The 12,521-nt window shown below is 40.9% G+C and overlaps 1 protein-coding gene across 1 annotated transcript in view; it reads right to left on the bottom strand.

Moving 5' to 3' along the window:
* Window positions 1-1,590: 1,590 nt before the first annotated feature.
* LOC137421368 (dynein axonemal intermediate chain 4) overlaps window positions 1,591-12,521 on the bottom strand; it is a 58,006-nt gene continuing 47,075 nt past the window's right edge. The window contains exons 5-6 of the mRNA XM_068107402.2: window positions 6,208-6,364; window positions 1,591-1,671 (exon numbers count right to left, since the gene is read on the bottom strand). Coding sequence (XP_067963503.2) covers window positions 1,591-1,671; window positions 6,208-6,364 — 238 coding nt within the window. The remainder of the gene's footprint in view (window positions 1,672-6,207; window positions 6,365-12,521) is intronic.

Raw genomic sequence — 12,521 nt, 5'->3', positions numbered from 1 at the left:
CAAGCACGATGAGGCCGTGCATTGTCATCTTGGAAGACAAAGTTTCCTCGAAAGGCTGCACGAGCAAATGGAAGCAATGTTTCTTCCAGAATGACACTGTACTTGAACTGGTTCAGGTTTCCATTCAGAACAACCAGGTCAGTTTTGCCCCCTGCATGAAAAGCAGCCCAACCGGTCACCCCACCACCTCCAGCTTGGACTCTTGGCACTATACAATCTTCGTTGTGGGCTTCATGCACTTGTCTGCGCACTCGGACGTGGCCATCTTGACGATAGACCAGAAATCTAGACTCGTCACTGAAGGTCACGTGATTCCAGTGTCCTGGCTGCCATTGACGGTGCTTTCTGGCCCACTGCAATCGGCGCTGGCTGTGTTGTCTGGTCAGGCGTGGCTTTCTCAGGGGACGCCTGGCACGATAGCCTGCTTGAACCAGTCGTTGGTTGACTAGCCTTCTGGATACATGCACATTTGTCAGTTGCTGCCACTCAGCCCTAAGCCGATTATCTGACTTGGTACGGCCATTGCAGACTAACCGGTGCAGCTGGCGATCATCTCTCCTTGTGGTTCTGCGTGGACGTCCTGGCCTCGGTATTGGAGTAGGGACACCCCTCTGAGCATTTCGTTTCAGGATCTTTGACACCTGACCTTGAGTGATGCCATACTGCCGAGCAATAGCACGCTGTTTCATGCCAGAATTTCGTAAAGCCACCACTCCATGACAAACAGCATTGTCACGTTGACGGACCATCTCCAGAGGAAGCGGCAATAACTTTTGTAGACGTGCAGCAGTTGTTTTCCACGAACACAGAATGCAACAACCCTTATATACCCGATTGTGAAGCCAATCGTCAAATGTACCTGTCCTTACATTTTGTCACGCCACCTGTGATATAATCCTGTTATTGACTTCTTGCTGCGAAAGACAATCAGTGATCAATCAGTTCTTTCAACAATCAGTTCAACAATCAGTTCTTTCAACAAAGACATCACCGAAGGGTAAAAGAAACTCACCAGATTGCTATACTGAGTTCAGAAAGTAAACCCAAGTCAAGAAAAAAATAATATTCCATATTAAATGCCAAGTCTGTATATATATGATGTTCCGTTTTTGGAACCAGTACGTTCTGCCTCACCTATCCTATTTGCCAAATTATAGTTCACAAGTTCACAATTCAAGTCTGAGCAAAACCTTGAAAGAAATCCTTTAAAATCAGCTGCTGAAGTCGAAAAAGCCTCCTGTAACGTGTTGAAAAGCTTCTGTGCAAAAACAATCTGGTAGGGTATGCAGAATATTTTGACACAAGTTCAAGTTGTTTTCATTACTGCCAACTTCATTCGTAGGTATTGGTTTGAAGAAGGCGAGGAAATTATGGTCTAGCAGAGTGCAACAATTACAGTAAAGACAGTTATAATCTAGTGTTATTTTCAGTGAATAATAGAGATTAGCAGTAGAATAAAAATGCTAATGCATAAAGAATGAGCTTTATTTGAGGCTAAACAAGAGAATGGAAGAGAAAGTGCAAAGAAAGGAAAAGATGACACAATTAGGCACAAAGGTATTGACGGCAGGAAATCAAACGCACAGTTGACTATGCCGAGCCTTTTGATGACACTGGCAGCTGTAGTTGCCTTGTTAATGTAGTCTGTATAAGCTCAGCAAGCACTTCCCCCTAAACAGAAACAAGAGGGCCAATGGTAATGTTAAGCTGATTAGCCATTCATTCAGGATTCAAAGCAAACATATAAGATTCAAAACTAAGCAAAGAGCATTGGGATGTGAAATATTTCACATAGTGTTGAAATATGTATTTTACTTATTTTGCTTCTTTTCATTTATGGCCATCAATTCACTGCCACGAGAGCTTCTGCCATTATTAAAGCAGCGGCCAAGAAAAAAAATACTTCTGGTTATGGTTTCTTTTTGAGTATATCCAGTTTTCTCAGCACCATCAGAACTTCTTCAAAAGCTAAGTATACTGTACGTGATCTGTATTTATAAATATTGTGGTGTTGTTGTTGTTGTTGTTGCTGTATAACCCCAGACAGTTCTCTCTCGGCGCGGAGACAGCCAATTGATCTCCCAGGAGCGATCCAGATTTCTCCCACATCCAGGATGGTCCACCCCTCCTTGCCTTTACGAAGTCAGGGCCACGACAGAGTTAGAGAGCGAGCGAGAAAGAGAGAGAGCGAGAGAAAAGATAGAGGGAAAGGGCCAGTCCATGTGGACCGATTGGCTCTCTGACCATGACCACGATGCCCTGTCGAATCCGGGCAGCATGGTAGAATGGGGAAGATTTGGCCCCCCGATACATTGGGGGGTACAACCACCGCAAAGAGGCATCCCCGATAGCTATTGTGTTGTTGTTGTTTATCCAATTGTCGTTGTTGCATAATCACTTCAAAAGTCTCGGATCCGGCTCACCCACCTAGTTTAGTCCAAATTTTTGGAGATATCATTATATATGATATAGATATTATACATTCTGTATATTAGTGCTGTGCCGATGAGGAAATTTGACTATAACCGACAACTGATGAGAAAAAAAAAAATCTGCCGATTCTACTACCGCTTCCGATTATAAAAGAATTAAATAATTACATCATTTCGCACATTAAGTGTTTATCGTGCTTGATCAGTGACATGCCTGGATTGACGTATTGACGGTATTTAGTGGTTGTGAATTGATACATTTTAAATCCCTTTCCTAATCGATTGGTTCATCGAACAGAATAGCATTCTGTTATTTTTAAAATGAACAATGAGGTATTGTGTGTGGTAATGTTCGTGGATGTGCGGATAGAACTGTGTAGGGTAGCATGGATCGTGGATGCGTAGGAGCCAATCTCGATGTATTTAAATAGAAAAACTGTGAGCTTAAGGTTGTTTATGTGTTCTTCACACGGGGTGGGGGGGGGGGGTTGAAGGTCTAAGGGTAGTTCTAAGTAGGTCTAATTAGGTATATTGTTTCTCATAGTCTGAGAGTCCTTTAGGTGCCTTTTTGCAAACTCCAAGCGGGCTTTCATGTGTCTTTCACAGAGGAGAGGCTTCCGTCTAGCCACTCTGCCATAAAGGCCAGATCGGTGGAGTGTTGCAGTGATAGTTGTCCTTCTGGAAGTTTCTACCATCTCCACACAGGATCTCTGGAGCTCAGCCAGTGACCATTGGGTTCTTGGTCACCTCAATTACCAAGGCCCTTCTCCCCTGATTGCTCAGTTTTTTCGGACGGCCAGCTCTACGAAGAGTCCTGGTTGTTCCAAACTTCTTCCATTTAAGAATTATGGAGGCCACTGTGCTCTTGGGAACCTTCAATGCAGCAGAATTTTTTGTGTAGGCTTCCCCAAATCTGCGCCTCGACACAATCCTGTCTCTGAGCTCTGCAGGCAGTTCCTTCGACCTCATGGCTTGGTTTTTGCTCTGATATGCATTTCCAGCTGTGAGACCTTATGTAGACCGGTGTGTGCCTTTCCAAATCATGTCCAATCAATTGAATTTACGACAGGTGGACTCCAATCAAGGTGTAGAAACATGTGAAAGATGATCAAGAGAAATGGGAGGCACCTGAGCTAAATTTCAAGTGTCATTGCAAAGGGTCTGAATACTTATGCCAATGTGATATTTCAGTTTTTTCTTTTTAATAAATTTGCAAAACTTTCTAAAATCCTGTTTTCTCTTTGTCATTATGGGGTATTGAGTGTAGATTGATGAGGGAAAAAATGAATTTAAACGATTTCAGCATGAGGCTGCATCATAACAAAATGTGAAAAAAGTGGAGGGGTCTGAAAACTTTCTGAATGCACTGTATGTATTGTTCGTTTGATGCAAGTGACATTTTCATTGTACTTTCTTTAATAGTGTTGTTATTGTGTATGTGAGAGTTCTTAACACAATCACTTGTTTTGTTCTCTAATTGCATTGGTGTGCTTTTACCATGGTTTATTAGAACACTCAAAATAACAAATCTTTCTGCCATGTCCCCGCTCCAGACTCTGGGGTGCACCGTAACCAGGGTTTGGGGAGGTAATAAGTAAACAAAAGGCTGCAGTGGAAATTTCAAATATAATGTATTGTTGCGGTTTTGCCATAAAGGCAAACCCCCTATAGCCAATTTCACAACAACATATAGCCTGCAGTAGTTAGTTATTTCTTATTGAATGTAAAAATTAGCCCCTTTCCATTGTGTAGTAATCAGAACCAAATATGCGTTGAGAGTTAGGCAGGATCTTCAAACCTTCATTGGGTAAGGGAAGCCATTACTAATGGGCGGAAAGGCATGGCCAAAAGCACGGCCCACGTGACCAATGGCGAGCCGGGAACCCGTCGCCATGATGCGACAAGCCTCAGCCTATGGGAGGCTGTGGAACATTTTTGCATGCGTGGGCGGATCTGGTAAAAGCCCACGCGGATCGCATTTTTGACCTCTTGGATTTCACAGCACACAGGACGACACCCCTCTTGGACTCTGCCTCGCCGACCATAGTGCTCTTGCATTTTCGCCTCGCCAGGTTGACGACCTCCTGCTCTGTACTCTCTTGCTTTTTGCGGCAACGCCCAAGGCCCATCGCTCTTCGCCGATCCCTCTTACATTTTTTGAGGACACTCCTTTGCATTGGTGTTTCGACGACGACTCCTGCTTGTCCAACCTGTGCTGAAGTTCGTCCGTGCCGACTTCGAGGTGGCGGTTCGTCCATCGGACCTGACCTCGTCCAGGCTGCACGTCACGATCGAGCTGCGAGCTGCGCACACCAGACCACGTGGCCCCCAGCGAGGCAATCCAAGCACGTACATCGGTACGATAATAACCAGTGTCTTTTCCCCTGCGTGTGTGAGAGTGTGAAGGTGCCAGTGGGGTTTATAGTAGGTAAGACTTGATAAGCTGTATCTTTTGTCTATTCTCTGTGCCTTCAAAATAAAAGGCTGTACATTTGGTTACTTTCACCTGTTCGGATAAGTCTTTTCTCCATTGGCCTAGCATCATCTGAGACCGAATTTGGCTCGAATCGGGTTCATAAATCACGTCAGGTAACGCCGCTTTCCACACCGTGCAAATCCACTCGGAACGCAATTGAATAAGGTGTGTGAAAGTGAGGGTTCGATCCCTGGTTTCTCCGGGCACGTGTCTTGAAGGTATTTGGGAATATTGACCAGTAAACTCTTCAATGCATGACTGGGAAATTGGCGATCGGAATTGCTTAGCAATCCGTCAATCACGAGTTTAGTAGTCGTGGTCGGCGGCATCAGCAGAACCGGAGTTCGTGGGGGAACGGGGCATAAATCCCCCTTTGTACGTTGACGAACCCGGGATCCGCAACAGCATGTATCAACTATGATGTATGTAATTTCAAATATAATGTATCTCAATAGAATACTGTTCTCCCCTCTGGGCTGGTGCTCCTGCCTCACACATAGCTCAGCTTCACGCTGTTGAAACCAAAACTTTCAGAATCATTGGAATCTCCCACGATGAAGCTAACTCCGAGGGCCTTTCACTCACTCACCGCAGGCAGGTTGGTGTTCTTTCTATCTTCTACCGACTCCTCTCCAGCCTAGCTTCCCCAGCTCTCGTCGTGCTCTGTCCTCTAAATATTCCTGCAGGTCGCACAAGATCTGCCAGCAACCCTCTTATGGTTAAACTGCCAAAATCAAGACTCTCTGCTCACCTTCCCTCTTTCAGGCCTCTTTTCTCCTGCCTCTGGAACAAACTCCCTCACTCTCTTCAATCCCACTCCTCCCTCCAGGTCTTTAAAAACAGCTATTCACCACCATCTCTTATCTTCCCCAATCCAAAACATTGATCTTTTCTACCCCCGTTAATTCACCCCAGATCCACTCTTTTGAAATACCAACTTCTTTCCTGGAAGTCCTGGCAGTGTCCATGTGTTCTTGTTACCTCTCGCCCCCCCCCCCCACATCCCATGCCTCCTCCACCCCCCCCCCCCCCACCCATGCCTCCTCCACCCCCCCCCCCACCCATGCCTCCTCCCCCCAACCCTCTCCTTCCCACAGATATCCCGATGTCCCTGCTCTCCATCTTGTCTCCCGCTCCCTTTATCATATGTTTTATGTGTCAGTTTGTCTTTTTGTGATCTATGTTAGCTCTTACACGAGCCTCGATCTTGTATACAAAAAAGAAATGTGTGCCTAACCCCGTAACAAGCAAATGCCCACATGTTTGTATACTTTATACTTGTTGCTCATCGATGTATACCTGTGGATCTGGCGATTGGGTGTTCAGATTAAGCATGTGATACACAGAGACCTGGCCATCACAATCTCCTACGAGCAGGACATCGGAGCCAGGAACAAATAGCAGGCGAGATAAAGCAGCACTCTCGCTAGCTGGGATCACGTGGACTGGGTACAGCCTGCAGGGAAAAATAAAAAAGAGGGGCAGGACTTCAACACCTGAATTGCACAGACAAAAGAGGGCACAAGAAAAATGTAAAGGTGCAAAAAAAAATATCAGCCAAAGAATAAGGTACATTTTCAAAATAAAAAAGAAACACGAATGAAGGAAAGCCCTGTGAAAGGCAAAACATCTAAATGAGCTATATAAAGTTACTCAAGTTAATTTCAACCTTGAGTAACTAAAAACTCTCCTAGAAGTTGCAATAAAAGCTCTCTCACTTGCATCATACAGTGTCCAGTGTGGCAGTCTTAAGAAATCCTCTGAGGGGAAAGTAACTATTTGTTCAGTGCAGACAGCTAGCTACCTGGCCAACTCCACTGTATCGACCAGACGAATGAGGAGAGGATGTGGAGAAAATCTCCTCATAAATAGTGAGAACATGAAGAAACCTGCTGACGGGAAGATGTTATTGGCCAATGATGAAAACAACCAACAGTTCTTCAAGCTTTTTTGTCGCCTCTGGAGCTGGGACACCTACGCGAATGATCTCCAAAGGAGGCAAGTGACAGCCATTTGTGAAGGCTCTGCATATATATACTCAACGAATGATGGCTAGACAACGCGTACATCAGAAATGTCCACACTCAAGTCATCCCAGGAATAAATGGATAGCCGTGTTATCCGGTATTGTGAATATGGTAGGAGTCGGAGAAACCACGATGTGAGGGTGAAAAGTACAGGCGATGATGTGTTCTTCATCCTCCTGGACTATGCAGTCTTTGTAATGCAGAACATCACAGTCCTATTTGACAGTGGGATGGGGAGTAAAATGAGACTGATCAATGTCACTGAAATAGCTCAGGATTATTCACAGAAACACTCAACATCACTCATGGCTCTACATGCATATACTGGTTGTGGCAGACCCTGGGAAAAGCAAACCACTCAAGACTCTTCTGAAGATGCCCAAGACTGTGCCAGTTCTCTCAAAGTTTGAAGATACATGACAGGTTCCTAATAATCTGATGGATGAGATCAATGAGTTCACATGTGACACATATGGAAGACCTCTAACACGTACCTCCTTGCGTTCCAAAGATGATTCTCTCCACCCATCAGATAATGTTGACATGGAAACACTCACACCTTGCCGGAAGAGTCTGGAACAATCAATCGAGAGGGTCAACTGATGCTAGTCGTGGTCATGAGTGCACCATGAGGGATGGCAAACTTGAAATTCTATGGTAATGGAGATGTGCTATCAAATCAGTTGGCAGATATTGCTGAAGTATCCGTAGATGCCAATTATAATGAGGATTCTGATAATGATGATGTCAAACTTCCTGAAGGAACAAAGTATTCTAGAGGACAGTGATAGTAATTTTGATTGAATTGTACATACGGTGGCAATGACTTACAGTAGTACTCAAGAGTGTTGATTGGTGTGTCCAGTACTAATGTTGTAGTTTTACCAACATGTCATAGAGACAACAGAAATTGTCACCTCCACCACCAAAGGTGGATGGAGGTTATGTTTTCACCTTTGTATGTTTGTCTGTGAGAAGGATATCTCAAAAAGTTGTGGATGGAGGATGGATTTGGACGAAATTTGGTGGACAGGTTGGGCGTGTGACAAGGACACATAGATTCGATTTTGGTGAAGATTCAGTTCCGGATACCAGAGTTTTTTGTTGCTACAACAATAGTACTGGATACCAGAGATGCGGATACCAAATGTCAAGTGATTCTTTACCACTGAGATATGGGGCCAAAAAGGATTTATTGTAAGGTATGATATTGAAAAAATTTGTGGACGGATTATGGCAAACCTGGTGGATGAGTTGGGTAGGTGACAAGAACAAGCCAATTCGATTTTAGTTCAGGTCCGGATCAGGTCCATTTGAAATCAAATGTAAAAGGTTCAATCTGGTGGAGGAATGCACTCTAACCAGTGCTGTTCTTGTTTGTACATGCACCTGGTAAAGATTGTTCACAATCGTTATTGTTTATTGTGTCCAAATAAGCTGTTCTGAATAGCTGTTATTACCTCCGCCACCTAAGGTAGATGGAGGTTATGTTTTCACCCCTGTCTGTTTGTCCGTTTGCTTGTTTGTTTGTGAACAAAATATCTCAAAACGTTGTGGACGGATTCGGACGAAATTTGGCAGAGATGTAGCGTATGTCACAAGGAATAAATGATTAGATTTTGGTGAAGATATGTATTCGGATCCGGCTACTCGAATTTTTAAGTGATTCTTCACCATTGGGAGATTGGGCCAAAAACGATACATAACAGGATATCTCAAAACGTTGTGGACGGATTTGGACGAAACTTGGTGGACCTGTTGTGTGTGTGACGAGGAAGAATCGATTAGATTTTGGTGAAGATCTGAATATGATTCGGATATGAGAATTATTTAATTTTTTAAAGTGATTCTTCACCATTGAGTGATATGGCCAACCTCTCTACTGAGTGCCATTCTAGTATTATCTCTGAAATGTCCACGTGGAAAATAAATAATATTGAAAATTTGAGTGAACCGCCTTAGGTATATATAGAAAATTGGGGTATTCCCGCTCAAAGTACACTGACTGAATCAATGGACATGATATCAACCTACAAAACATGTACAATGAAGCAGAAGGAAATAAGCTTTAATTTGATATACTGTATAATATGTGGGTATTCAAACATTTTGAGACTCCCAAGAAGCAGGTTTGCGATGCTTCGGAATTCACATTCGACGCAGAGCCTTAATTCACCTTTTTAGGGTACCTGCCTTGAAAGGACTCAATAGCTCGTGCATCTCTATTTTTTTTTTTTTTTTTTTTTTTTTTGTATACAAGATCGAGGCTCGTGAAAGAGCTAACATTTATCACACAAAAAGTCAAACCGACACACAAAACACAAAAAACAAGGGGAGCGGCAGACAAGATGGGAAGAGAGGGGGAAGGACACAAACACAACATTTGAGAGCAGGGACATCGGGAGGACTTGGGGGGAGGTGGGAGAGGTATAAAACATATGAACACTGCAAGGACTCTGGGGTGAATTACCGGGGGTAGAAAAGATCAAGGTTTTGGATGGGGGAAGATAAGAGATGGTGGTGAACAGCTGTTTTAAAGACCTGGAGGGAGGAGTGGGATTGAAGGGAGTGGGGGAGTTTGTTCCAGAGGCGGGAGAAAAGGGGAATGAAAGAGTGAAGGTGAGCAGAGAGCCTAGATTTTTGGCAGTTTAACCATAGAGGGTTGCAGGCAGATCTTGTGCGACCTGAAGGAATATTGGGGGGACAGAGCACAGAGAGAGCTGGGGGAGCAAGGCCGGAGAGGAGTCGGTAGAAGACATTTTCAATAATAACATTTTATTCCATGCTCGGCACTTTTTTTTTTTTTTTTTTTTTTTTTGTATACTGAATCGAGGCTCGTGAAAGAGCTAACATTAACTTCACAAACAAATCGACCAGACAAACAAAATACACAACAAGTACAAATACATTCAAAGTACACCGCCCCATGCCAAATAATTAAATATGCTGCAGCGCGGCATTGCCGGGGCGCCTCCGGCGCCCGGCAATACCGCAGTGCAGCTCATTAAGGCTGCATTGGGAGGGAGAGGAGTACAATAATTGATTGATTAATTGTGAAATTTAAATATATAAATGATCATAAAATATTTTCATAATCAATTGGCTAATAGCATACCTAAAGCACTAGTGCTTCATCCGAAGATGTATCTTTTAGAAATTTAATTAAATAAGTCATTTATAAAAAATTAAATAATTAATTGATTACTCAATAAATAATTAATCGATTAATCAATAAATAATTAATAGATGAAATGATTAATCAATAAATCAAAAATATCCTTGATAGCCACATCACTTGGTCACTCATGTCCAAATATTAGCTTCCCAGCTCAAAAGGTGCCTGAGATATTGGCCAAATGAGAAAGAAAATAAATAAATGATTAATAATGAAAATAAATAAATAATAATCATAAAAAAATTAAATTATTAATCAATTTGGTCAGAGAACACATAAACTACCACTATTTCATCAGAATCTGTAACTTTAAAAAAAAAAATTTTTTGTCATTAATCGAATAATTAAATAATTAATCGATTAATTGATTAATTAATAAATCAAAAATATCCTTTGCAGCCAAATCACCTGGTCATTGGCATGTCCAAATATCAGCTTCCTAACTCAAAAGGTGCCTGAGTTAATGGTCAGAAGAGAAAGGAAATTTGATTAATTAAATAAGTACTTAATTAATCGCTAATAATTAAATAACTCCTCAATTTATTGATTAATCAAAAAAAAAAAATACCGTTTTTGACAAAGGACTTGCTCACTCTTGTGCCGAAATTTCAGCTTCCTAGCTCAAAGGATGGCTGAGATATCGTCCGGACAACCAAGAAAGAAAACAAACAAACAAGAAAACAAACAAGTACACATACATTCAAAGTACACCGCCCCATGCCAAATAATTAAATATGCTGCAGCGCGTCATTGCCGGGGCGCCTCCGGCGCCCGGCAATACCGCAGTGCAGCTCATTGAGGCTGCATTGGGAGGGAGAGGTGTACACTAATTGATTGATTAATTGTATAATTAAAATCAATAAAAGATTATCACAAAATATTTTCATAATCAATTGGCTAATCGCATAACTAAACCACTGGTGCTTCATCCGAAGATGTATCTTTTAGAAATTTAATTAAATAAGTCATTTATAAAAAATTCATTGATTACTCAATAAATAATTAATCGATTAATCAATAAATAATTAATAGATGAAATGATTAATCAATAAATCAAAAATATCCTTGATAGCCACATCACTTGGTCACTCATGTCCAAATATTAGCTTCCCAGCTCAAAAGGTGCCTGAGATATTGGCCAAATGAGAAAGAAAATAAATAAATGATTAATAATGAATATAAATAAATAATAATCATAAAAAAATTAAATTATTAATCAATTTGGTCAGAGAACACATAAACTACCACTATTTCATCAGAATCTGTAACTTTAAAAAAAAAAAATTTTTTTGTCATTAATCGAATAATTAAATAATTAATCGATTAATTGATTAATTAATAAATCAAAAATATCATTTGCAGCCAAATCACCTGGTCATTGGCATGTCCAAATATCAGCTTCCTAACTCAAAAGGTGCCTGAGTTAATGGTCAGAAGAGAAAGGAAATTTAATTAATTAAATAAGAACTTAATTAATCGCTAATAATTAAATAACTCCTTAATTTATTGATTAATCAAAAAAAAAAAAATACCGTATTTGACAAAGGACTTGCTCACTACTGTGCCGAAATTTCAGCTTCCGAGCTCAAAGGATGGCTGAGATATCGTCCGGACAACCAAGAAAGAAAACAAACAAGTACACATACATTCAAAGTACACCGCCCCATGCCAAATAATTAAATATGCTGCAGCGCGGCATTGCCGGGGCGCCTCCGGCGCCCGGCAATACCGCAGTGCAGCTCATTAAGGCTGCATTGGGAGGGAGAGGTGTACACTAATTGATTGATTAATTGTATAATTAAAATCAATAAAAGATTATCACAAAATATTTTCATAATCAATTGGCTAATCGCATAACTAAACCACTAGTGCTTCATCCGAAGATGTATCTTTTAGAAATTTAATTAAATAAGTCATTTATAAAAAATTAAATAATTAATTGATTACTCAATAAATAATTAATCGATTAATCAATAAATACTTAATAGATGAAATGATTAATCAATAAATCAAAAATATCCTTGATAGCCACATCACTTGGTCACTCATGTCCAAATATTAGCTTCCCAGCTCAAAAGGTGCCTGAGATATTGGCCAAATGAGAAAGAAAATAAATAAATGATTAATAATGAAAATAAATAAATAATAATCATTAAAAAATTAAATTATTAATCAATTTGGTCAGAGAACACATAAACTACCACTATTTCATCAGAATCTGTAACTTTAAAAAAAAAAATTTTTTTGTCATTAATCGAATAATTAAATAATTAATCGATTAATTGATTAATTAATAAATCAAAAATATCCTTTGCAGCCAAATCACCTGGTCATTGGCATGTCCAAATATCAGCTTCCTAACTCAAAAGGTGCCTGAGTTAATAATGGTCAGAAGAGAAATGAAATTTAAT

This window comes from Myxine glutinosa, chromosome 1, assembly GCF_964187855.1.
Source record: "Myxine glutinosa chromosome 1, kmMyxGlut1.1, whole genome shotgun sequence".
NCBI classification, from domain to species: Eukaryota; Metazoa; Chordata; class Myxini; order Myxiniformes; family Myxinidae; genus Myxine; species Myxine glutinosa.
Note: the sequence above shows the minus strand (reverse complement) of the source record. Positions and strands in the feature narration are given on the sequence as shown.